The sequence below is a fragment of the Lepidothrix coronata genome, unplaced genomic scaffold (genome assembly GCF_001604755.1).
Source record: "Lepidothrix coronata isolate B3197 unplaced genomic scaffold, Lepidothrix_coronata-1.0 Scaffold62, whole genome shotgun sequence".
Taxonomy (NCBI): Eukaryota; Metazoa; Chordata; class Aves; order Passeriformes; family Pipridae; genus Lepidothrix; species Lepidothrix coronata.
The window spans coordinates 3533402-3560649 of record NW_016690242.1 but is presented as its reverse complement, the minus strand read 5'-3'; the positions used below and the strand labels follow the sequence as shown (position 1 = coordinate 3560649).

Sequence of the window (27248 nt, the reverse complement as noted above, 5' to 3'; positions counted from 1 at the left end):
CGACCGGGTCCCCTCGCAGGGGTGAGGCAGTGCTCGCTCCGCAACGCCGGCGACCCGCCGGGGCCGAGGCCGCATCTCCCGCCGCCTCGCCCGGCGCCCAGCGCGGGACCCGCGGGGCCGGCCCGGGCCGTGCCGGGCGATCACGGGGCCGCGGCGGGGCCGGGCGGGGGCGGCGCCCCGTCCTTGCCTGGGAAAGCGGCGGTGACGGCCGGCGCTGGCGGGCTGGTGCGCAGGCGGGGAAGCTGCGCGCCGCGGTCGGAAGGGAGGGGAGCGGAGGAAGGGAAGGGACGGGAAGGGGTGGCCGCGCCGGGCACAGCATGGCTGCCAAGGTAAGGCACCGCCGCCGGCGGGCGGGGAGGCGGCGGGCGGCGCGGGCGGCGGCGGGGAAGGGGCCGCGGCGGGGCGGCTGCCGGGCTTGACCTCGGGCCTGTCCTTGGTGAAACCCGGCGGTGGCGCCTCCTCCTCCTCGCGGCTCGGCGGCCCCGGGGGAGCCGGGGCTGGGCTACGGGCGGCCCCCCGAGCCGGCGGGGCTGGTGCCGGCGCGGCAGGGTCCGCACCTGCCCTCGCCGGGAGCAGCGGCCTGCGCTCTGCCTGCGCTGCACCATCGGCGGCAATGACACTGCGCGGCCGCTCTGCCCGCGCCGGTGCCCGTCCCGCCGTGCCCCTGCCGGTCCCGGTGCCAGTGCCGGTGCCGGCTTGAACCCACACTGCCCCGCCGCCGGGAACCCGCGCCCCGGCCCGGCCGCGGCTCCGCCGAGCGCTGTTGGGCCCGGCAGTGCCTCAGTGAGAGCCCCGCCGGGCGCATAGTTACACAATGTAGAGGCGCATAAATATACGCGCACACACATGTTACACACGCACACGTTTTTGGAGAGGATGCAGCGGGTCCTCGGGACAGTGGCTGGCGGGTCCGGGAGTGGGCACAGATGTTGGCCCTGTCCTGCTTGCAGGCCTTAGCACCGTAGTCCCTTTTTGCTTTTTCTCCCATTTTGGCCATATATACCCATTTTTACCTTCTCTTTCCTCATTTGGTTATAATTTTCAACCCTTTTCACTACTCAGTGCTCTCCTGTCAGGCTGATACCTGCTATTTAGGTTTTTTTGCTGATCAGAAGGATAAATTAATTGAAATACTTTAATTAATTGCCTAGTAATACACTTTCATCCCAGAAAAAAAAATTAGCTATTATCTGGATCAAGGCCATATCAAATGGCAGATAAAATTATGTTTAGTGTTGGCGTTTCACAACTTAACTACTTTTGTTACGTTTCATTTTTGAATACTGAGACTTTAAAAAGAAATTACTCCATGTACTTCTTTTGTTGACATCTGTGATGAAGCATACACTGAGGAAACGTCAGAACACAAAGCATCCTCAAACAACTCAATGCAGCACATGTGCCTGGTCTGGCTGGATTTGTATGCTCCTTTATTTCAGTGAGTGCATGACAGAGCTGCTCCTGTCAGCACCTTCCTCAGTATGAACTTAGGTTATCTGAACAGCATGCTGTTATAATAAATTGAGCAGTATGTGATTCGTCATTGCAAGGATATATGAAACAATCATCCCCAGATCTTGCGTTTACTATTTGTAAATCTCAGCTGTCCTGTCTAGCTTTTTTTTTATTTTTGATTGCCCACTGTTCCATACACACAGCATATCAGTTACATCTTACCAAACTATTGGTGTTTAAAGACTTTAAAGTCTTCCATTCACTGAATTTATAAACGTGTTACTTACCTTTTCCCCTCCAAGCAGTAGTTCATAACTGGCAATCTATTTGAATCCATTCTAGTCACATACACCTTAATAATACTGTATATATAGTTAGTGTTTGTCTAATCAGGTAAACATGCATGGTCCATTCTACACATTTGCATGGTGTCCTTTTTCTCTTAGTGAGGTTTATTACGCAGTTCATATCTCCAAAATCTACACAAGCATGTGTTGGAAAGACTCAACACTTAACAAGACACTGAACTGAATATTGTACGTTTCGGGTGACGTCAGGCTTGGCAGAGAGATATCCAATAAAAAGAATAATGGCTTAATCCTAGCATTATGAGCAACCTTGGTGCATTGCAAAACATAGATACAGCACTTTGTGCCGTAGGGTGTACAGCCCTCACATAGGGGCTGTACACCTAAGAAGGCTTCCATTTGGAAGCTTAGATGTGTTTTGAGTGACTTATGTTAAAAAAAAAAAACAACACAGCAAAAAACTGGGAGCAGCTAGAATGGATCAATTATTGTGTTACCTTGTGAGACCTCAAGGCGCTTTTGTCTTCTTGAGTTGACACAGTTGCTGTTAAACACAGGTGAATTTCTATTTTTATTGAGATCAGTAGCAAAATGTAAGTAGCATTTCTGCTCTAACAGTAACATCTGAGCTTAGGTTCTGCAAGCACACATATGAATAACTTTGCCACGGAAAGAGCTTCTGGGCCTGAAGTTACTCACATGTGCTTGCAGGCATGGGCCTTGATTTGTGTTCTAACTTCCTCACTGATGCATCTCAGTAATGTTTGCCTTTTTCACCTCAGCCAAACAATGGACTGGTGAGTCAAATGCTTTTTCTAAAATTTCTTCAGTACCTTTTCCTTGCCAGTATCCTGCATGACTGCTTCCTTTAATTTTTTAATTATACCCTTTTGGCCATATGAGTATTTGGGATTGAATGTAATTTGTCTTCACTTGCAAGATTTCAAATGTTGACATTTTAAGCAGACTCTAGGAATTCAATCTGTCAAAAGGAAAACACAAACGGGATACTGTTAAGGCTGCGTAGTTAAGCACTCAGGTATCAAGAAATGGGCATTACAGTCCCATTTAATTTTCTTTGTTGTATATTACTCGATGTTTTGCAACTTATACAATGTTTCAAACAATGTATGTTGCACATCAGTGTCTTTTCTTAAATTTTGAAAAAATTTTCTGAAAATGTTTTGGGAAAACTCGGCTGTAAATTGTATTCACACAAATTACCAGTGAAAACCGCAGGTGAGATTTTCCAGTTGATTATTACTCCATTGGTAACTAAATTGCCATCCTAGGTGCTGGCTTCTATTTCTGCATTGTGCAAAAAATAGGCTATGTGGAACATCTTTATGACAACGCATGTACAAAGCACTAATGTTTTATATACTGTGTCATGCTTATTTCTTCATTTTGAGTGTTTAACAATGCAATCACAATGTTGTTTTTCTGCCCTTTAGCCAGATAGTTCTAAAGAGAAGTTACAGAGTCAGTCTAGCTAATGCCCCTTGCCATTCACCTGGTGTGTATTTTTCAGCAAAATTAAATGTTTGTGTTGAGTGACTGTCAGTTACCCTTGATCCCTATACTGCTACACAGTTCTGGACATAGCTGTTGTCTCATGCATGTGCAAATTGTGACTTGCTGTCTTTTTAAAGTCCTACTGCTTGGTAAAATATAAACATATTTTCAGTGGGAAGTTCTGACATACTTCTCTGTGAGACTTCTTTCTATAGCTGATTTTGCCTGTGCTATTGTGCTACTTTGTCTGTTCAACTTAAGGTCAGAAGCTTATTTTTGTAATGGGAGCTAGTATATATAATATTTTTAAACTGTATTTCATAACCACTAAGCTGCATTCAAAACAGTTAAAAATTGCATTAATGAAAATTCCAAACTCAAATAATTTTGTGACATAAATCAAAGCCTAGAAAACTGTAAAAACAGTGGGCCTAGCACGGAAGCACTTGAACACCATTAAACTTCATCTATGCTATGAATAGCATGTGAGTAAATTTCAATACTTGTACTGAACTGCATAGTAATGATACAAGAGTTAATTTTTAAATACTGTGGAGTATCTCTCTACTTGTGATGTAATTGGTTTTTTCGTGTGCGTGTGTGAACTTTTATCCATTGGACATATACTGGTTACCTGTATTACCCAGATTTAAAATTGTTGTCTTATGTACAAAGTGAACATAAATATTGCATGCTAAAAAAGCTTGTAAAATGGCTGTTCAAGTGAAGGCATGAACCTTATATCAGTACCTGGTGAGACTATTTGCACGCTTTAATTTTATGTGCATGCATAAGTCTTTCGAAGAACAAGTGCCTGACTGTCTGAAATATATACATAATGTAACACAAAGAGATTTGTTGCTGACTTATGTGACAATATTTGGGATAGTTCTAATGCAAGGTAAAGAAAATTTATTTTGCAGTTTTCATGTATTTAACAGGTTTTTTTAATTTTCTTTCCTCTTGTGTTTTTCTGGAACTGTTTACTATGGAAGCTGTATCAGTGGAGTTATATGTTCTTTCTGGTTACTGCCATATTTACCTCTAAAATCCTAAACCATATCAAAAACAGTTAATCCCAATCACAGGCTCCTTGTATGCCTTGGTGTTATTATAGTCAGACATTTCCAGCTGAACACCCCAGTCCTGCAGTATGCATCACCTTGGCTGAATTAATTGGAGTTGCCTCAGGCCCTGACTGTACAAGCCTTTTTATTTGCAGAAATGATCCAGTGCTTGCACTCGGTGATGTGAATTAGTGAGGTTTGGATAAGCGATGGTTCAAATGCAGACATCATGGCAATGCAAGTCCAAGTGAACATAATTCCAAACAGTGCCGAAACTATCGGATGCTGGTGCATCCATACTGTTTTGATAATTTTGCTATCATGCACACCCAGCATGTCCCTTCATGCATCATGCAGCTCCACTGAGCCTGTTCGTTCAGCTCCTTCTCCCATGCTTCTCTCCCCTGTGCTAGCAGTAGGGTGGGATGTGCCTGGGAACAGACTGGATTCGCTCTTCTTGCCCTCAGTGATGCCATTCTTCCCTTCCTCCATCAAAATGGAAGAGAAGAATTGCATTGCACTGCATATGAATTTGTTGGGCCCTCAGAAAGGAAGAGGTGAGGGATTCTAGCATGATGGGCTACTGTGTCCATGAAAGGAATGGAGTCCCTTGTGGACAGGCTCCAGCCACTCTTTGAGAAATGTGGTTGGTGAGTAAGGAGAGGTCCATCTCTGTTTACCTGAAGCACAACTGAGTTTGTGTACTTAATGGTACATGACTTAATACCATCATAGCACTTAATGGTACTGTGGTAATTTTTTTGGATGTGATATCACTAAGTAATATCCACATGGACAGTCCTGTTGCTAGTCTGTACAGGTCCAGTGGTGCTTACTGATGTGTAGTTATATTTTGGAATTGTGCAGAAGTATGTAAATTCTTAAACACTATATGTATCATGAGACTCTTCTTTCCACTTTCCCCCTCAGAAAAAACATGTATTTATGCTGCTTATGACTTATTACTGCATCTTGATACCTTAAGAGAGCAGCATTTGCCTGATAGAAGAACATTGAATTTGTATGAGCGCTGATAACTTCAAACCTTCTCTAAGTGCAAAGTAGCATGAATGATGACTGCAGCTGAAATAGAGGAGAAACCAAATAATTTACTCCCCATTGCTGTCCTCCATGCCATTGTTTATGTGTTTAGTTTCATTTGGTTTCTTTTACTACTTAAGTCTTTGCTTATGACATTTACTCTTAGGAGGAATGCTTGAGTCCTAGTCTCACAAGACACACAGCAGTTTACAGGGCCAACTGGCAAGAATAATCCTAGGAAAGGCACTCATGGAGAGACTCTGCCATGGAAGAAGTCCATACAGCTCTCTTCTACAGTGAACACTGGGTTACCCCAAAAAGGAGCTTTATTACACTGAGGTTTTTGTTTCAATTGAATTTATCTGTTTCTTTGTACTACTATTTCCTCCCTGCCCCCCACCTTTCTTTCTCAGAGCAAAGTGAGGGCTAGAGGAGGTGATGAACGAGGTTGCTATATGTCTTCAATGTGTTAGAGATGTACTGATAGCATCACATGTTGCAACTACCACTTGTTTTAACAAGTTTTTGAAACTTGCTCTTTTCTGTTATGTTGTCCCTGTAAGAGGAATTGCAGGGTGACTTTGCTTCATGTACAGCCTAGGAGAGTGCTACTAGACCTGGTAGTTATGTGTACGTCTTGTCTCTCGTGATGCCTGCTGAAAAGTATTTAAAGTTACCTGGATCTTACCAAGTCAGGAAATGAATTCCTCTTTCCATGCAGCTTTGGGTACCAGGAGGTTAGAGAAGCATTTCCAAATGTGCTTCAAACAATATGTTAAAGGCACTGCTCCTCACGCTGTAATGTGCAGAAGCTTACAGCCCTGAATGGTAACAATGTGTCTTCTGACCACCTTGTTTAGGCCAATGTTTATTTTATTTATCTATGTTGTCCCAGGAGTATGACAAGGAGGTACGTGATACTGTATTTCCTGGAAGATGGCATGAACGTGCTGCTTCATTTTTGCTTTTTATCTATGGAATTGCCACTGCTTTGGCTGTAGAATGGCTTTATCATACTGAATAGAGCCTGTATGTTTGTATGGTGCCAAACCTAAACTTGCATAAGGCCTCTGTGCACTACTTGGCTTTACTAATAATGCTGTTTTCCTTCAGCTACAACACAATCTTCAGAAAGAGCAACTGATGTTTTATGGTGCTAGATAACTATGGCTAGTAAAATGTGAGGTTGCATATTTTCTGGTGCATTTTCTGTCTGGAAGGTATTTGTATTTCAGTCATTTGCAGGGAGACAAAGAGGTCCTTATAAAAATACTCTATATTCAATTGCTTTGGAGTAAAGCAATTTCAACTGAAGCTGTGTGAAAACACTTAAAGGAACACTGTAAATGCATTTTTCATAAATTTTTCAAATAATGTCATGCTATTTACAAGTTCTTAGAAACATGTAATTGCAATTATATTCTTTACCAAAAATGTTACTTGACCTGCACAAAATCCAGCATGTTAAAGGATGAAATTGCTCTTAAGGAATGGGTTGTTGGCATTTTTCTTTCTCTCTGAAGATGAAAAAAAGAAATATTTGAGAGAGAGAGGGGAAATAAATGCTTGTACACTAAACTGTAGAGAAGGAACAGAAGAAATACAGCTTGTTGCAGGACTAATCACATTCCTCTTGTTGGATACTTGTGAGGTCCCTAATGTCAGCTGCTGGATTCATATACTTATAATGTTTTGCATGCCCAGGCAGCCTGCAAAAAGTGTTTTTATGCTGACCAGTAAGGTCCACTCTTTGGATCCTTGGAGATCTGCCTTGCACTCTGGCTTACTCTTGGCCATGTGAAAACCTGAACCTGCAATTTAGGCAAAGGTGACTTTTTGGTGCTCTTTAAATTAACATCTACATGCCTAACTTTTTTATCCACTTGACTTTGGAAGTAGAATTAGGAAACCTACTTGAGGTGTTAGGAATAGGTACCACAACAGCCGGTGTGCTGACTAGAGAGCATCTAAGGCAGCCAGTGGGAAATTAAAAGATAGGAATGTCCCAGAAGGACCTTCAAATGGCAAGGTTTGCACCTCTGTTTCAGGCAGGACTGTTGTGTAGTCACAATACAAGGAGTGGGAGGACAGACAAGTGGGCCAGAACCTGATTCAGTTTCTAGCAATTAGGGTACCCAGCTGGGAGGGGGGACATTTGGATTCTCTGTTGCCAGCGATGTTGATGCATTTTGCATGAATGATACCTCCACCTGCCACAGTTTTGGAGGGTTGCTGTGCTTGATGCTTACTACAGTTGTGCCAATGCACATTAGACATGTTGCATGTGTGGTTGCTGGGCTGGAGCTGGGGTGCAGGGTCAGCATATCTGAAATGTCTCTACATGCTCAGGCAGGGCTGTGGCAGTGCTGGGTGTGCACCTTGGTGAAAACCTTAAATTGCATGTGACTTTCTGCTCATGTATGGAATGGTTTTTGCATCATGCTGTGACTGAGGTAGTGGAGGATGCTAATGCATCTGACCCTCAAAGTGGGTCAAAGTGGAGTTTGGAAATACACAAACACATGTTTTATTTGTAGAGAGCACACTGAGATTGGCAGACTTGTGCCCAGACAGCCAAACCTTTTAAAATAATTTTAAAATCTTCTTAGTATCATCACTACTTCCATAGTTTTAGGAGCTTATTGGTTCTTTTTTGGAGTCCAAGGCTAGGCTAGACCAGATCTCTGTGACTGGTTCTTTGCCTGTTTTGGCTTCCTAATACCGGGCTGTTTGTCTTTCTTCTCTGATGCCAGGGCTGAACTTGGTGTAGCTGTTCTTTTGGTTAGGTTGGTGTGGAGCTGTTTGTTTCCTGAACTGCCAGGTCACTGCATTTTTTAAAAGCCAGTGGTAGCCATGAAGCTGTGATTTGACTTGGATAATTCAGTAGTAATGTAAGGGTGCTGGGTTGAATTATAGGGGATAACTGAGTTAGCAAAAACTGACAGTTGTTTTTTTTTTTTAAATATTAGTTTTGTTTCTTTAAATCAGATCAGTTCTCTAATATGGTTCACAGCAAAGCAGCTTAAAGAGTTATGTGGATGTCTCTGAGCACAGAAATACATTAGGCTGGAAACCTGCAGAGGGTTTTGTATGACCACTATAGGACTATTTACTGCCTTGCATTTATAGATACTTTTGCATTTTCCACTTCTCAGCAGAAGGCAGGGTTTTTTTACCAAAATTAGCTCTATGCTTGGGTATCAGGCAGTTTTGTTTGTTGTCAGCCCTTCATGCTTGATTCATGCTGGGATAGCCATCCCATGGGCAGGACTTTTTTCCTAAAGGTAGGAGCCATGGTACAAGAATATAACCATGGGGATATAACTGTAAGTATTACATAGGCAAAACTGTGAGGTTGTCATAGAACTAATTGTTCAACTAATTATCCACTAGTTATTTAAATGCCAGTGGGCAATAGTTTAAATGTTCAGAAGAGAGAAAGTGAAAAATGGACCGGAAATATCAAGAAAACTTTGTCATTGTTTTCCTTTTAAGTATTTATACTCAACTCTTTGAAAGTGTTTTGTCCCATTTTCTCTATATGTTCCAGGAACTGGACTGATAGGAACATTTTTAAAAGAAATTTTCCAAGAAAGCAGAAATAAAAATTCAGACTGCCCTTGTGAATGGTTTGTAGTGTTGTGTTGTTTTTGTTTTAAAAAGATGTTTCTCTGATTGGCTTATTTATATATTCAAATGTGAACTGACTTAGCTGTAGAAGGAGTGACTGGCCTCTTGTGTTAGGCAAGTTTATAGTTGTATTTGCCTTAATTATTCTCTCTGGTTCCTACATGTTTTTCTAACACTGCTGATCAGTCCTAGCTCAACACCACACACAGAAGATGACTGCAGTCTTACTCTGTAGGAGTCAGGCAGCTGATGAAATCCTAACTCTCAGAAATGAAATCCTAACTCTTCAGAAATGTGAGAAATTAAAGGGGGATGACCTTAGTGCTGAAGGTGAAGAAACCTTGAGTGCCATGCAGTAATTTGTGGTTTTTTCCTTAGGTCAGTAGTTTTTGAATCATTGATACATATGTGAATTGTTAAGCACTATGACATTTTATGAATTATCCATATCAAAACATATAGAGATCAAAATTAAAAACCTAGTTACAGAGAGATTTCACGTGTTTGTGTTTGAGGTTACTGTTGCCTTTATGACTATGATTTCCACATGACCTCAGTTTTGTTCCTCATCATCCAGTCCGCCTTAGCATAAATAGCTTTGGGTTGTCTCTTCAGCAGAAGACCCAGTCTCAAAGACTTTGGATCAGAGCTGGAGGGAGCTTCCTCTGCGAACAGATACCTGAGACCTTTTATGGGAGTTATCATTGTGTTGGTTTTTTGTTGTTTTGGTTTGTTTCCCCCTCCCCCCCGATATCATATTTGGAAAACTTGGCCAATCTGAGTTTATTGTAATAAATAGTACTACTGCAACTTGTGATTGCTTTAGTTATTCTAAAATACTTTTCCATTCTTGAGTGACAATATTTCTTTGCTCTTCACTCAGCCTGTCTTGTCTCCTTAGTCTTTCCACATTTTTGGCATTCATGCTGTTAATATTTTAGGTGGCTGTGGTTGCAATGAATAGGACAGATAACCTCTCTTGAAACTGTTAATTCTTTATTACGGACTCTCCTTATGAGAGGTAAAGAGTTCCCAGCCATATTAGTGCTGTTTAAAATATTACTACTTCTCTTTGATTAAAAACAGGTGCAAATAATGAAAAAAGGTGTTAACACAGCATCATATTGCATACTGTTGGATTAAAGAAATTTGTTTTAATGTGGAGTGAGACACACAAACATGTGTCTTTATTAAGACCTGTAGGATCATCTCTTTTGTAAAGTGCAGTGCTTCACAGAAAGCAGATAAAGACTGTACTGCTCCAGCACCTCTCTTGGGTATCTGGGACAGACTGTCTGACAGCAAAACAGACTGATCAGGGAGGCAAATTGATATACTGATATACAAATTTGATATACGAAAATGATATACTGTAATTTGAAGAAGAATCTTTTAGAAATTGACTTTTTTTAAGCACATTAAGTGCTTTTTGACCAGCATATATTATTTGTTAAAAGCTGCCAGAATACAGAATTAAATTCACCTGCTAAGGTGTAAGTTTTGGTGAACCAGCGATGATAGTCCTAGAGCTGTAGTTATCTGTAGAACTATTGTTATATTATATTGAGATTAACCACAGATTATATAGCTGGAACTTGCTTGTGTCTTCTGTTCAAAATAGAAATATCAAGAGAATACTTTTACTTGAAGAGTATTAGCATGTAGTCTTTAAGTTATTTTCCAATCTTCAAGTCTCACTGTAAATCAGTCCCATGTGAAGATAATATACTCTGAAACTCTTGAAATCTGTTTTTTAAAAAAAAATCCATCAGTATGAAAATTTCAAGGCTTTTATATGCTATTTTTGCATTGATGGGACCCCATCAGAAGAGTAATACATGTGCTTTTTACAACTATGATTGTTATGGCCTTGATGATTAGGGCAACTGAAGAATTGGAAAGAGTAACCTTAATTCCAAAGCTGGAATACAGAAGAAGGTGTTGTGTAGCTAGATGACTACAGTTATTTGCCAGCTTTATAAATAGGTAGAAGCAGACCTTGTTTTCCCTCCTCCTTCAGATGTCTTTATGTAATTACTGTTCTGAAGTATTAAAACCATGGCTGTTGAACAGCTGTAAAGCAAATTTAAAGTATAACATTTCTGAGCAGTTGTGGAACTGCACAGGGAGGGAAGTGTGAGGGATCAAAGTCTTAGTATTTCTTATATAGTTGAACAAATTTCTTAGACTAAAAACTTTAGGAAAAGAATGAGAACAGTGATTTGATGTATTTGAATTGCATTTATCATTTCCCCAATAGAGTTTATTCTTTCTCCTTCTATTTTTGACACTGTGATCTTGTTGGTACTTCCTTTGTAATTGAAATTGATTTACTGGACTTCAAATTGTTATGTAAAATGTCATTGATCACAGATTTTTCCAGCTCCATGTGCTATTTTGTATTTATCTTTTCACATTTTTCAGTCTCTGATCTTTTTTCACTGAGAATTTAAAAATATTCTTTCCTGGAGCCAACCTTCATTTCTATCTGAGAAGTGAAGTTTAAACTTAACAGGAAATGGAAGGTTCAAAGAAGGCGCTGTGGCAGGTTGGAGTCTTTTTTTAGTGCTAGCTTTGCAAGGAGATGAGAAGAGAAAAATAACTACCACTCTCTGTGCTTTGTTTTTCTTTCTGACATTGCGTACTGGGAAAAATGCCTGTAGATTTCAGGATATGGAAGGGCACACATTTTTCTACCTTCTTCCTGATAGTGTTTGCATACTGCCTAAAAGTGCACTTAGTTGACAGGGGAGGATGCTTTCACAAGGATGATCCTAAGCCAGATGCCAATCATCCAGCTAGTAGGAGGAAGACATTCTAATTGTCTTTATATTTAAGTTGCTGTTTCTTATCCCAACTTACCTGAACTCTCTCAGCCAGTAGAATCATCATTTATTTGGGGTTTTGGGGTTTTGCCTCAGCCAATGGATATTTAATTCTGGGAAGTTACCAGATGTGCGCACTTCATCAGAGTAAAGCAGTAAATTAGAATGGTATTAAAGGAATAAATTAGAGAAAATTATTCAGTGTTGGACTAGCTTGAGTGCCATCTGACTACATCTTTCATCAAAGACTGATAGATGTTAATCAAAATGCAGGTAACATCTCCAAAACATAAAGGGCTGTCAGTGGGATCATGACACAAACATTCTATGTCTGTGCATGCAGCTCTGGTTTAGAGGTGTGTGTTCAAATGTGTGCGCCTATCGTTTCCAACACTGAGAAATGAAATCTCCCCCTTTAATACCTCTTAGTACTTTTGTGTGTTTGTGGTGTTGCTTTGCATCTTTTCTGCAGTTCTTTTACGCCAGATGCCCACTACATCTACTTGGTCAAGTCTGGGTCTGGTATGTGCTCTTAACTGGGGGAAGAGAGACTAGGATGTTGCCACATATCAGTAGCAAGGCAGGAGTCTCCCTGCTTAAAGGACTTAATTGAAAAGTATATTCTGCAGAAGAAGTCAAGCATTATCATCTGTCCTTTGTTATGGGACTTCCCTGTCACATCCATCCATTGCATGACCTGGTATATAGATCTTAATTTAGGATAGAAAAGATCTGAAAATTTGTATTTCTGAACAAACAGCTGTTACTATTGTCATTTTCTGTGCCTTGGAAATACAATCTATTTCCACTCTTCCCTGGATCCTTGGCTACTAAAACCTCTTGGTCACGTATTTTATTATTGTAGGTCTTTATCATGTTTGACAACTACTATTTGATGAAACATCACTCATTTAACAGATCTTTGACAGAAGAAACCTTTAAGTGAGGCACTGAGTATGAAAAGCCATTAGAAAAACCACGGTATGTAAAAATACTGCGTCTGCCTGATTCCTGCTCTCAACCCATTGTGCAGTCTGAACTTGACTGGAGAAATCTTCACGTGTTTAGGGGAAGAAATTTTTGAATAATTTCACATTTCCATTAAAATAGTTTTTGTCACTGACATCAAGTCAGCCTTCCTCCTTCCTGTCACTTCACCTGTCTAAGACTGCTTGCCATTGTGTGTCAGTCTAACTGGAAACTACTTGCTAAAGATCATGAATTAGTCCCATGTTGATGCTGTTCAAAAGGAAGAAAAACATGGCAACAACAAACTTTCTGCAATTGCTTTTGCTCTGTTAACAGACCTAGATCAATCTGCATCTTTTCTTTCAAGACTGACTGGTGTTAAGCAGCAGGTTCAGTCTTTTCTGCATTGTGAACATTATACTACAAAAGTTTTGAGCTTCTCAGAGTAAAGAAAATGATAGTGACTGTAAAACTCTTGCAATTTGCTTTTGATTTTCCATAACATGTAACATACAGCTTCAGTATCTCAATTGTGAGAATAGCCCAAACCAGAATACTTAATTCTCAAGTGTGTAAACATTCAACCCAAATCCTGTATAATTGAAATGGCACTTAGTTCCTTATTCTGTGTGCCTTTGACAAGTTAAGGATAGTAAACCAGCTTTTTCCCTTTTTCTTGTGGATGTGTGGGGAGAGAAGGAGGGAAAGAGGGCACTGAACTTTTGAAAATGATGGAAGGAGCTTAGCAAAGTATTCACAGAAAGACTGCCAAATTCACTTATTTTCCTTCAATGTTTTTAGGAAGTTTTATACAGATTATGTGCCTACAATTCTTATGAGGCTTTTGAAAGCCTGGGGGTACTACTTTGTGTTGTCCGTGACCCACAGTTTGATCAAACAAAGGGGTATATAATAAATACCAGTGTGAGGTCTCCTGGCTTATCTGTTCGCTGGAGACTTTCTGGGCTGGTTGTGAAAGCTTTGAGGTGTAACCACTGATTGATAACTCAGCATATTCTTGAGGTGAAGCATTAATTTTTTGCATTTCAAAATGCTCGATCAACTGATCAGAAAGAAGTTTTTGGAACTTTACTATGGTTTTGACAGTTGATGCTAAAAAGTAGAGTGCTGTGGAACAGCAGACATACTGTTCTGAATTAGTTTAGTCATGTCAGGGTGCTGACATCAGCCCAAATGCCCAAGGAACGAAATGGAAGAGCTCCTGGTTAATGAGACATTGAAAGAATAGTGGCAGAATTTCTCTAATATCTTAAACTCTGCTCTGTGTTTTTTTAATCTGGTATTTTTAGATTTTAGTTTAACTACAGTGTGCCCAAAGAAAATGGAAATTCCTTTCTTGGGAAAAAAAAAGGGTTTAAATCTGTTTTCCCCTCTTCTAAAGATGCCTGCCTGAAAGTAATTTAAGGATTTTTTTTTTTAAATTCCTATCTTTAATAAAAATGTTCAGTTTGACATCATTATTATTTCCACTGCAACCAAGTGATCTCACAAAAATATTCTGAGGGCAATGCAGCAGAAGTAAATTTAATGTTTTAATGAAACAGTTATTGCTTTATGCAAGTATCTATCATAAAATAGACTTACGGATGAGAAGCCAAAATCATTCAAGCTAAAATCAGAATCATTTGTAATTAAAATGTATTAAAATGCTGAAAATATTTCCACAGTTTCTTAAGGAGATTAGAAGGTTTGAGTTATTGTTGTCAGATATCTTACAACTTCTGTAAATTATGGAGAACTATTGTGAACTCTTTAACAATCTTGACTGGATTGCATCAAGTCCTTGGTAGATCATCATGGCTGGGCTTCGCGAACGAAGATTTGGGAAGGGCTCTACCCACGTTTGTTGCAGGTGCGTTGGTGGCTAAAAAGGCCAATACGAGATAGACACGTCTGGTTGCAAAAGGCACAGCAGAAAGACTCCTTAGGTGGTAAATTCTGCAAGACACGATTCTTTCTGCGTTGTCTTTTCTCCTCAAGAGTGATCCTGCGTGCGTTCTCAAAAGCATCAGCAGCGTCACTGGTAGATAAACCTCTAGTATTACAGTGACTGCCTTACATAAACGATATAGATCTTCATTGGGTTATTTTATATTCCCACATGAAACTGCAAATTATTTGCAAGTACCCTCTTTGATAGCTTCACCTTTCTGTTCAGATCTTCAGCAAGAATGAAGGTCATGCAACAGTAGTGTCCTGTGGCAACTGTGTAATCTGCTAATATTTAAACACCAGACATTTGTTTGTTGTTAATACTGAAGGTAAGAATTGTGAAATAAAATGTTAATCTGCCTTTACTTTGTACTCCCTGTCTTCAGGGAGATGACGTAATAATTTTAAACTTAAACCCATATGATGGGAGTTGAACAAACAGTGATACCCTTGCTCACGGGCAAAAGAGAGCATGTTTGCAAACACATATTTTGGCATATGTATTTTAAGATGACAGGTCTTTAAGGGAGACAGATATTTTGTAATGTGAAAGGTCAGGTTTTCCATACTCAGAGGTTGACTATGTTTACCTGGAAAAGGTAGATAAGGTAGATCGTTACTCTGACTCGGCTTTCACAGACCATGCTTCTCATGACACAGTGTACCACTATGGTTAGTGCTGTAGAGAAAAAAAAGAAATAAAACCCATTTTTTTTGTTTGAAGTAGCACTGTGTTATCATTTTCCAAAGTATGTGTTGGAATGCTCCTGTTATTTTTGTTAGCTGTGAGGAAGGGTTCCTGACTGCAGCTTTTCTTTGAGTCTCACCATTTATAGCCTTTAATAGGTTTACTTTGTGCATGTGGTGCTGTTTCCCTTGTGCAGTTGTCTTTTGTTCTTTTCAAGGTAGTAGATTGGATCCATGCTCACATAAGGATTCATGCCCACTCCCACACCCTTCCCAGTTCTCTGAGCTGCTGAGGTGTAGGATTTTAAATAGAGTTGAATAGATGGAATTGATTAAAAATAGGATCTCGAAAAGTGAATTTCTGTGTTCAAAGAAGAAAACACAACACTGAAACAAAACACATTTATCTGTCAGTTATTCCTACATAGTTCCTGTCATGCAAGTATTAGTCAAGGTATGTAATATATAGGAACTTTTCTCCAGCATATTTGTTTCACTTGCTCATTCACAAGCATGAAGTCACAAATAACAAGTTACTCTAGCAACAACCTCAGACAGTGTCTATAAACTTTCCACACATTTATAGGGACTGATTGCACATCTATATACGTTTTTTTTCCTTATCATAGAATTAGTAGTTACATAAGAGCAGATGATTATCTTACAATACCCCTGTGTGGCACTGCTTCTGGTTTGTTTTCTTCAAAAGGCAGCAGATTTTTGTTTATTGCTGCAAACCATCCTGCTCAGTCACTGGGACCTTATGTTGACATCTGGGAGAGAAAATCACTGAGAAACCTTTTGTAATACTGTTCAAGATTTCTATTCCCACCATTGTTTGCTATCTGGGTTCTGCAATTTATGAAGGTGTCAGATAAAGCATGGGATTTTTTTTTTTTAGGTTGCTGTGTGTACTGCATGGTGTTAGACACAATGCAGGACTCTCAAGAAGTTCCCTGGCGGTGCAGCATCATACTGGTGTGTTGTATCTTTTGATTGTGACTCCTCTTGGTGGAAGCTCCTGATCATTTAGGGTGTTAAAGCTGCTTTGTGCCATGCCAGGGGCAGAGTGAGCATTTGGGTGATTGTTGGGGTGTGAAGCTCGAAGACAGGTGAAACCCACAGTGATTGTTGCTGTTGGGAACCTTGAGCAACATGGGCATGGGGACCTTGGAGTTATTAACTTGTATATTGCATTCAGAGGTGGGTCTCCCAGAGCTCACAGGTGCTCTGCCTAGCTGTGAGACGATGCTTCCTGAAGGTGGTGCCTTGTGAGAACGATGGCGTTAAACAGCCTTTTGTCTTAGTTGTCACTTACCCATTGCTTAATCCTGGTCCAAATACATATTTTTTGCTAGTAACATTGAGTACCAGATAAGATTCATTCTGGCCTAATAGTCTGCCACTTCTCCCTTATAATTTCTGAGTGATAATAGGTATCTTAACTGTCTGCTTTTTTCAGGAACTACTTTGAATCCTGCTGTTACACAGGAGAATTTTCCAATCCTTTGCTTCTTTGGGTGAGATGAACATTTTCCTGCTAGATGTAAGCCTGAAGTTTAGCTCTAGAAGACAAATTGCTAGAACTGGGATGACTGCTTTCAGAAGATGAACATGAAGCAGTTGATGTCTTGAGTTTATGGTCAGCGCATTGGCTGTACAGTAGTACTGTTGTAACAAAACACGCCCTGGGAGAATCAAAAGGGAGAATCTATAATCTGGGCTGAGGTAGCCACCAAATGTGTTTTATCGGGTTTATAATGCCTCCATTTCTGAAAGGTGTAAGGAAGCAAAACGGAGAGCAAAGTAACAGTGTTAGCATCTATCATCTCATCCATCTGTGGTGAGCAGGAGGGACAGGTATTTTTGAAGAATCCCCATGACTGGATGAAAGTGTCATTTGACCTTTCTCAGTAGCTCATTTGGAAATAAACTTTTTTATTGAAGGACCCATAATATATCTTACGTATACTTATTGCATTTCTTCAAGTGAGCCATGAGCTCTAGTTTGATGAGAAACATTGGGATAACAGTGACATACATTCTTAACACAGCATAATGGCCATCGCAACATACCTTGCTGGTGTGTCTTTGGATCACCATCCTGAAGATCATCTGAGTAAAAACGTGTTGTAGGGGAACTATGAGACAACAGGGAATATTACTTTGAGAAAGAACATGGACTGATGCATCTGCTACCATGCAGACTCTGGTAGCACTTTTTGGTGGATTGGTAAAGTGATTTGAGAGCTGAACCTTTTCTCGTAGCAATAAGAAAAGTGAAAGAAATTTCTGGTTTTAATAAAGATTTTGTTTTCGGGTTCAGTTTCTTGCTGTAGTGTGGTGCATCGATTTTTGTGGTAGGAATGACAGCAATTGTATCCTTGTCCTAGTCTGGAGACTGACTACAAACCAATAGTTCAGTTTGTTCCTAACTGCATTTTCTGATATGTGCTTAAAGTTTGGAGTGGATAGTATTGGACCCAGTATTGGCTTTTTCCTTTAGCTAAACAATTTTACTGAGTAATGACAATGCCTAGCTATTTTTACCTTAGTATCAGGGCAGTTTTATTGTCCTTTTGTTTTCCAGGTCTTTAAGTAGAAAAATTGTAGAAGTACACAGTCTAAATGTATTTTTACATAGCATCAATTAGCTATTCTTGGAAATTCTTGTAGCAGTTTTTGTTAAGATATGTACTACTTCCACCTTGGTTTCTGTACCTCCTTGGAAGGTACCTCCTTGGACAAACTGGACAAGGATTTTTCTGTCTGTATGTAATTGGTAACTGTGTGTAGGTCCCTAATCTGTTTGTGTGCAAAAATACTCTGGTTCATTGGGAATATCCTTGTGGGGAAACCGTCTTATGAACAAGCCAGCTGCATTTGTTCTGGGACTTGGACAGTAGGATCAAAGCTAGAAGGTAATTGCACAGTAAAGGAGACTTGTTAGCTTTGATGCACTTGAGGGAAGTGAAGGTTCCACTTATTGTGGTGGAGAAGCTGGACTGGGAATTGCCAAAGACTTATAATTGTGATGGAGTGTGGATGGATGTGAATAGTTTTGTTTGAGATTTGCTGTTTCTGTTAGCTAGCAAATTTTGTTTTGCTTCACCAATGTGTGGGGTAGACTCAGCGTAACTGTCTAGTTTCAGTAGTGTTTATTCTGTATCTCTTCATACTGAATCAGCCTGTAGGATCTGAAAAAACTACTGGTTATTGGTAATAGCATTTATTTTTCTTAGGTTCACTAGGTGTTATTAGACAAAGGAATGCACTAACTGCTGCTTAGTGTAAGGTTACACTTTTGCAAAGTGTAGTTGTAATGTTTGAGGATCAGAACTGCTTTTAGAAAATAAATGTTTTTGACTAAAGGCTTATTGTGCTCAGACTGATCAGACTGAATGTACCCGCTTGGTAGTTATCAGCTTCTCTTACAGTCCTTCTTACCCTAAGCCTTTGGGTGGTTATGCCAAATGCCACCTGACTACATTTGCTTGGGAGAAATACTCGGTTTACTGTTTGGGAGCTCTGGCAAGAAGGTTTTTGATCTGCATTCAGTGCCAGCTCTCCTTTTAGTTGTCTGGTTCTGTACTTCTCTGCTTGGTGAGCTGGTCCACATCTTGCTTCAAATCTTCCCTGTAATGCCGAGTTCTGCATAGTTCGCTTTCCACTGCAGATCACAGTGAAGTTCTTTTACTGTAGAAGGAATGGCAGTCCTTTTGCTGAGAGGAGAATGTGCATGTTGGACTAACAAAAGATGCTTACTGAGGCAGCTGAAATAGGAGACAGTACCCTAGACAGATGTTGATGCAGAACACTTGTAACCTGGGATGTGGGTGTGATGATGGAAAGTGACCAAGGGGACTTGTTAGGTTAGAAGAAAGATTTGTGGTAGTATTAGTGCAAGTATGGAAGAAAGGTGATTTTCATCTAAGTAAGCAAGTTAGTTGTATTAAAATAAAAAACAGAGTGTTGTTTTAGCATAATACTTAAACAGTAGTAGTAGGTTTCTGATCTGAACTTTAACTAACTTTAACTAACTGCACTTTAACTAGTTTCCAGTATTCCAGTCATGCATTTAAACAAGAAGGTAGGGTCAAACCCTGGTTTGATCTCCTTTAGAGTCGCACATATGAAGTGTATATGTATACTTTTAGCCAGAAGGAAACATTATGACCACCTAATGGGACCTCTTACATGAACTGGGCCACATGTGTTTGAGTCTTGCAGGTGGACTCAATAACTTGTGATGAAACTAAAGAATACCTCTAGAAGACATGAGGTTTCAATCCTGATTTGTGGTCTTTTATTGGTGTGAAATTGTGTTCTTTAGTTGTGTTTAAGAATGGATGAACTTCAGAAAAATAATCTTAATTTCAACACAGGCTACTAGAGCTTGTGATCACTTGTTGGGCTTTTCATCAAACATCTCTCTGTATATGCCTATGGATGATGTTCTCTAGAACTAAACAGACTGAGCTCACCACTGTCCACCAGCAAGGCAGCCCTGCCACAGCTCTGGCTCTGTACTTGAAGAAGGACTGCTCTCTGGCATCTTACCTGGTTGGTGTCAGGGGGGACATATTTACCTCTATCAACTTTCTCCTTCAACTGAGTTCTATTCAGATTAAACCAAGAGGAAAGAACAATATGAAAGATGTTTATATCTTTTTCTTTGTTTAGGACTTGCTGTTGTCCCAATAAACTTTCTGTAATATTGTAGCCATTCCAAGTATTCCAGTCACCTTTTGACTCTCTCCAAATTGTGACTACTAAAGTCATCTTTGCCATAATGTTGAGAAAGTTGAACGTTATGTTTTTGCCATCAGATTAATGCTATATTACCATAAATGCTGATTTTCCTACTGTCCTTTTTCTCTCTTGCCTGCCCATGTTCTTCTTTACTAGGTGGAACACTTGATACATTATTAGTCCTTTGTGTCTTTTGATATCATGCACTCTTTGACAACCTATTTCTTCTACCTTATGAATGACAAATATATTAATACAATTGATTGGAAATGTAATATAATTTTCTTTGATTCTCAATGGATTCTGTTTTCTTGTGTTGTGCAGTTTTATTTTTCTGGGAAGACTTTTTGCATTTGGTTTGAGTATGGAAGTGAGACTGAAAATGCATGTGTGTGTAAATTGAGCATAAGTCAACGAGGAGAAAAGAGGTCTGCTGGAGAAAATTAAGATCAAGGTGCAAAGAAGTCTAAGGATATGAAGAGCTCCAGCATGCAAATCAGTCTGTGTGTTACTGTCTCTCACTTACAGAGCTTTCCCTTTCTCTGTGCACCCTATGTCTCCCTTTGCTGAACGTTACTGCTAATTGGAGGGATTCAACATTTTTAAGTTCAATTCTTATATTGCCTGTTCTGTCTGGTTCTTCACACACATTATACCACGCATGTACACATAGTATGTTGGTAAAGACTTTCAGATGTCTACCTTAGGAATAAAAAAATCCCCACTGACATTTTCTGTACATTATCCCAACCTTTCCTGTAGAATGTTCTAACTTGGTTATAATCCTGCCCTTTAGTTTCTGTACGCCCTGTTGTCTCCTGGGTTTTTTTTTTAATGGTAAATGTTGTTTGTTGAAGAGCTTTCCTCAGTGAACCTTACTTAATAAAGTTACTGTTTTAAGTGTTAGTGTCTGTTACACAGAATTTTCTTGTAAAGAGCAGTAACAAACATTATTTCCCTCAGATCTGCTTTATCAAATGCCTCCTCAAGCAACTAGAGATGTTAGGCCTGCCACCTCATAGCTGGTTTTATCTTTGTGGAGAGAAGATTAAGTAAAATGGAGAAGTCTTTCCAGTAACAAAACACATTACCTAAGCCCAGTTATGTGAGAGTCAGTAAATATCACCTGAGTTGACTGGAAGAGAAGCAGCTTTTGTCTGTGGGTCACTTTTCATCAGGCATGCTACCTGTCAGTTTGCAGTCTTGTTGGCATCAGATTACTTAGCCCACCTTCAACTGCTGACATAACTGGGAACAATTTACAGAATGGTATGGAAAGTGATATTTTGACCTTTTCCAAAGTGGAAATCTGCTAGTAACAACTGTCATCAGGATCAGTTTTTGAATCTGTGTGTGCAGCTTCAGCCTTGCCCATAGCTGGGTATGGATGAAAAGCTGAATTAAATACTTCTCTTAGCACTGGTATGGCTGCATTAGCATCGGTCCTCTTGAAGCTTCTAATGTAACTTAATAGAGCCTCTTTTCCTTAATTGGGGTCAGGTAAGCCTTTCAAAATGGACATTGGTGGATGACACACTGATGTACCAATTAACACAGTGTTAACCATGCATTTCCTCTCCTGTTTGCTGGGAAATGGAGGAAAGCCATGGTCTGCAGCCACTGCTTGGACTGCCAGTCTGCAGTGCTTCTGTGTATTCACTGACCCGACCAACTTCAGCCTATGGTTTGAAGAATCTAACTGTTCAAAAACACCGCCTAAATTCCCTGATAATCAAAAGGGGGCTGAAAAATGGCAACTGGACTGTGAGCACAGCTCCCAAGTTTCTCAAGACTGTTAATTTCAGTGAAACCAAAGGAAAGTGAGTGTAAGTTCAGCTATCAGCATGTGCCTTTTCCTTTTTTTTTTTTTTTTTTTCCCACCCCTGGCTTCTTTAGGCTTAGATTTCTGTGCAGTATAAAATTTAAACTTTAGGCAGATGAAGTGTGATACTGATTTATATTTAATGGCTATAAGTGTTTGAAATGTCATTTGTTTGCCTATACTATGACAAGATTCTGAACTGAAGCAGCATATACATGGTTTTTTTGATTTCCACAAAATTCCCAATTGCTCTAGACTAACAGATTTTTACAAATGGGGTTAATTAAGTCTTTGCTTACAGTGATTATATTTAAGACAGCTTGCACTTTAGAAAACACACATTTTTACATTCCCAATGTCACAATTACACTTTGATTTTTTGCAAGTGGTTTCATGCGGATTTCTGTGCAAGCACAGAATTGGGATTCCAGCTGTGGACTTTGTCAGTTGAGTCCTAGCATAACTTCAGGCGTGGTTTTTCCCTCTAAAAGCCCTCTAAAATTTGATAAGAAACTTTAATCATACACTTTTTCTAAAATACTCTGGGTTTTGGTTTTTTAGTGGGACTTTTTGTTGTCTTTTGTTTTTGTTTAGTTTTTAAATGATGCATTTAGGGTGAGGAAAAGCTTACTAAAGATTCTTTATTAAATATACGTGTGAGGATGTAATGCTGTTGTACAGACTGACACTAGAAATGCACTTGCAGTCACATTTGCCTTTACAGTCTACATTGCTCTTAAGAGTCAGAAAGGGAGATAGTGTTTTATTGATAACGTTTCTGATGTCTAATTCTTAGGTGGGGGTAAGATTTTATGTCTTGCCCTTTGGCTGTTTATTCCTCATTACAGAGATGTTTTCCCAATTTTTTTAAAAATCCAGGTCTGCTTACAAAGTAATTTACTTTTTATTAGAAATAGGTTGATGTTCTGTATTGACTTTGATGATGATGGTTATTATGCTGGCAAGCAAGATTTTATCAAAGTATCCTGAAGAAGGAAAGGGAAACTCTATAGCAGGCACAGACCGAGGGGATGAATCCACTTACTGCCAAAAGCAGCAAATGGATTGTATGGTGTGTCAACCATGATAATACTGATGGACTTAATCCATAGTGAGTTGAATATTTTTTGATTCAGTGTTTTGGGACAAAAGAGTGTAACTATTTTGGGTTTGTGGTGGTAAATGTAACTTAGATTTTAGTTGGAACTGGCTAGTTGTCTGATCTGCAGAAAATCCAGATACTCTGTGTTCTGAATTCACCTCATCAGAAAGATCTACACTGTAAGTTTAAAATGTTGGAAGTAATAAACCAGATAAATACATTGAAATTCAGTCTTTTATGGAGCTGCTTTCTTGGAAAAGTTTGTAAGAGTATTTTATTCTTGCCATTTATCAGTTGTGGGCTGTGTATGGTACTCTGAAATCCTTAGGTGAAAGGTGCTGGAAGCGTAAAAATCTGTATGGTAAAGATGGTGTAATGCTGCATCCCAGCAGAGAGGTATGTTGTAAAGATTTGATTCTTGAATGTCTTTATGACTTGTTACTGTGTGCTTGTTTAAGAATTGCAGGATTGCATAAAGAAAGCAGTTAGAACAAAAATCTTGAATATCTTTACGTAAAGTGTGAAATGAGTAAAATAAACATGGCCAGCTAAAGCAGTACCTAATTTATGTAAGGTGAACATTTATTTTCCTCACTCGTTCTGTTGTTTGAGTTCTTTTTAAATGACACTTTGACATCTTTTATATAAATTATGCATATTAATGTAATTGTATTTACTTGTAGGTGGCTCTAACCAAGAGAGCTGATCCAGCTGAGTTGAAAACAATATTTTTGAAGGTATGTGTAAAGTAAATATTTTACTCTTTCTGCTTAAATTTTTCGTATCTTTTGCTCTATTATTGCAGCATACAACTCTTGATATTTTTTCCAACCATTAATCATTCTCTGTATTATTACCATGTTAGACTTAAATACCATTATCAGAATTGAACAATGCTCACCAAGAAGCCACATACATTCCTGAGTGATTATTGTATTGACTCAGAAGAAGTATTGCTATCTTAGAAAAAACCCTCATTGTTCAGAGAATGTGGTGGGAGTTTCGGTATTGTTCCTATACGTGGTAAAATGTTTGTGTAGACACCTTGCTGTTAGACCATTTGGTAAATTTTCTTATTCCATCCTTGTTTCCTTTCTTCCTTTACAGTTATCTCTGCTTCTCTAATTTCTAGAAGTATTGGGAAGTGCTGGCCGTATTTATTATATGACTAAAATTCTTTCTGTGTTGGCCTGCTGTAGAAGTATGCAAGTAAAGAAATGACTCATTTACTTGCTTGTGTACTTGAGGGAAGTGTGCTTTAGTATTTTGCTGGAAGCTGGGATGTGATTATCCAACTCTACTCCATTCCTCTGAGACCCCACTTGAAGTACTGCATCCAGCTCTGGGGCCTTCAACACAAGAAGGATATGAACCTGTTGGAGTGAATCCAGAGAAGGGTCACAGAGATGCTCAGAGGGCTGAAGAAGCTCTCCTATGAAGACAGACTGAGAGTTATGATCGTTCAGCCTGGAGAAGAAGAGACTCCAGGGAGATCTTACTGCGGCCTTCCAGTACCTGAAGAGGGTCTGCAAGTAATGTGGAGAGGGCCACTTTACAAGGACATGTAGTGAGAGGACAAGGGGGAATGACTTTAAACCGAAAGAGAGTAGGTTTAGATTAGATATTAGGAAGAAATTCTTACTGTGAGGGTGGTAAGACCCTGGAAGAGGTTGCCCAGAGAAGTTGTGGATGCCCCATCCCTGGAAGTGTTCAAGGCCAGGTTGAATTGGGCTTTGAGTAACCTGGCCTAATGGAAGATGTATTTGCTCCTGGCAGGAAGGTTGGAACTAGATGATCTTTAAGGTCCCTTCTAACCCAAACCAAGTTATTGTATGATTCTGTGAAACTGACTTTCTTTGACCTGTTTCCTAAATTTAAATAACTATTCCTAGCCTTCCTAAGATTTATTAGTACAGTATCTATATTAGCTTGGTATTCTGGTATGAAAAAAAAGAGTACAGAAATTGGTGGTCCTGAATAATGTATGCGAGGTAGGTGCCACAGTGCTGTAGAGAGCTGTTGTATCTGAATTATTTTTATGAAGGTGTTGAGTGCCTAAGAGAGCTCCTACATTTCCGAGTTCTTCTCTCCACCTTCGCTCTCTCCAGTATCATGCCCCACTCTCCATGTACTTCTTGGTATGTTTTCCATTGTCCCTTATGAGCTATTCTTAACAATATGTGTAGGTGTCAGAATGTATATTGCCAGTATTTATAGTTTTATCATATACTGTCAGTATTTATAGCTCTGAAATCAGATTTTTAGTTGAGAAAGCTACAATTTAACTTATTAAGTCCTGGAATCTTCTGTCTGTCAGGAGAGCAAAAAGACTCTTGAAAAAGAATGGGTTATGTGATTTACAGAGGTGTATGCTTAAAGAGCAGGAGCAGGGCAGCAGATAAGGCACACAGTAGACCATTGACCTGAGAAGATGGTAGCAGTGAGAGAAGAAATAAACACACTAGAGAGAAGCCTGGTCCCTTCTGCAATATGAGGTGATGCTCATTTGGAGCGGGGGGAGGTTGGCTAGTTGGTTTGCCGAGAATAGTGTGAAAATTGTTTCCTACCTGCCTGTGGGCGTTTCTGAAGGTTGTAGCACCCTCACTGTTTCGGTGGATTGAATGGGTCTTACTTGAGCACACTAAATGCCACCTCTGGCTTCTTTTTCTTCCTTTTCTGCTTCCCCTTTCACTGAAAAGAAGGAGTCTCAGTAACATGGAGTAATGGAATATGAGCTAAACATTTTGTTCAGTGTAATACAGAATTGTTGTGCCACTTACTAGTGAGAAGGAAAAAGCATGAGTGAATGTGGTATGTTGTTTCATGCTCTACAGATAAATGATGGCCAGTGTTAATTAAGCTGCTTCAGATGATTTTAAGTGGTGAGGCCAATACAGTTGCTTCTGCAGATAGTGGGATCTTCACTTACAAAATAACTTGACAACCATTACTTCTACTTCAATTAAGAATTAAAAAATATGATCACCATGAAGGAGTGATACCCACAGTGTGGAAATAAGTATGAAACAATCAGCTTAAATACAGTTGATTGCAGTCAACTTTTAGCATATTTAATATGTCAAACCCCCGATAAAATATTTGCAAATCTTACTTTAAATGGGATTGAACTTGTTATTACTTGACTATCTAAAATGTATGTAAATAAGTTACCAAAAAGCTGTTACGTACTATTGTATAATATCAAATTCTCTGTGGGTGTAATTGCCAAAGTGGGGAAAACTAAAATTATAAAGAACCAATTTTTAAATGTTTCTCCTCCAAACCCAATAGAATTGATGTTCGTTTTTTTTTTCCTGTTATGATAATTTCCAGGAGTACCTCTACTTTTTCTAAGTCTTCTACCATAACCCCTAAGAGATTAGATTTTAGTCAAAGTGATCAAGCTGACATTTTTCAAGGTCATTTTCTATAGGTAGTAGAGAGTACATGATTGGATTTCAAATACACTCGAGTAAATCACAATGGCAAGAAACAGGGGGACCTGAAACCTTGTGCTGTTTTCTGTTATTGAGTGCCCTAGCAGGGGGTTAGCCTGGATGAAAAAAATGAAATATAGAAGGATAGACTGTCTGACTTATTTGATTTGTTTCTCAATAGCTGCTGTGTTAAAAGTTTCTAAGGCTGGGATTCTGAAGGATTCTGTCTTTCTGCAAATGATTACATTGAAATCAATTGATCTTTTAGTTCTTTCAAAAGTATACAATTCAAAATTCCTTGCAGTGTAGAAACTAGAAAGTTTGCGTTACAGTGTCTATTGAAAAAGGAATCCTTAAGCGCTAACCAATATATAGATGCCAAAGCAAGTTATGTTTTGTTTGGGCTTGATTCTCTGAAGCCTTGTTTCTTGAAGATATTGTTGTACCTGAAAATGGTATTTATATAGCACTATAAGAAAATAATCTACTTACTGTTACACTTTGGCATCCCTCTGAGAGTTATATGCCTACAGCAGGTATAACGGTATGCTGCAGGCACCGGTAAGAAATGAAAACTGGCAGTTTTCTTCCCTTAGCAGAGCCATAGTAATGTGAAAGAAAACATGTCTTTGAAGTACACTACAAAATAGCAGTAGGCATCTAATTTATTTATTACTTTACTGTG

At 39.4% G+C, this 27248-nt stretch overlaps 1 protein-coding gene across 4 annotated transcripts in view; it reads left to right on the top strand.

The window, feature by feature from the left end:
* The first annotated feature begins 212 nt into the window (after positions 1-212).
* LOC108498682 (calcium-binding mitochondrial carrier protein Aralar2) overlaps positions 213-27248 on the top strand; it is a 77857-nt gene continuing 50821 nt past the window's right edge. For 2 of the 4 annotated variants that reach the window (XM_017817675.1, XM_017817679.1), the window contains exons 1-4: positions 303-329; positions 2546-2560; positions 6282-6296; positions 23810-23863. In XM_017817675.1, coding sequence (XP_017673164.1) covers positions 318-329; positions 2546-2560; positions 6282-6296; positions 23810-23863 — 96 coding nt within the window. In that variant the 5' untranslated portion in view covers positions 303-317. Of the gene's footprint in view, positions 330-2545; positions 2561-6281; positions 6297-23809; positions 23864-27248 lie in introns of all 4 variants that reach the window. The other 2 variants (XM_017817677.1, XM_017817678.1) reach the window with 2 other exon arrangements.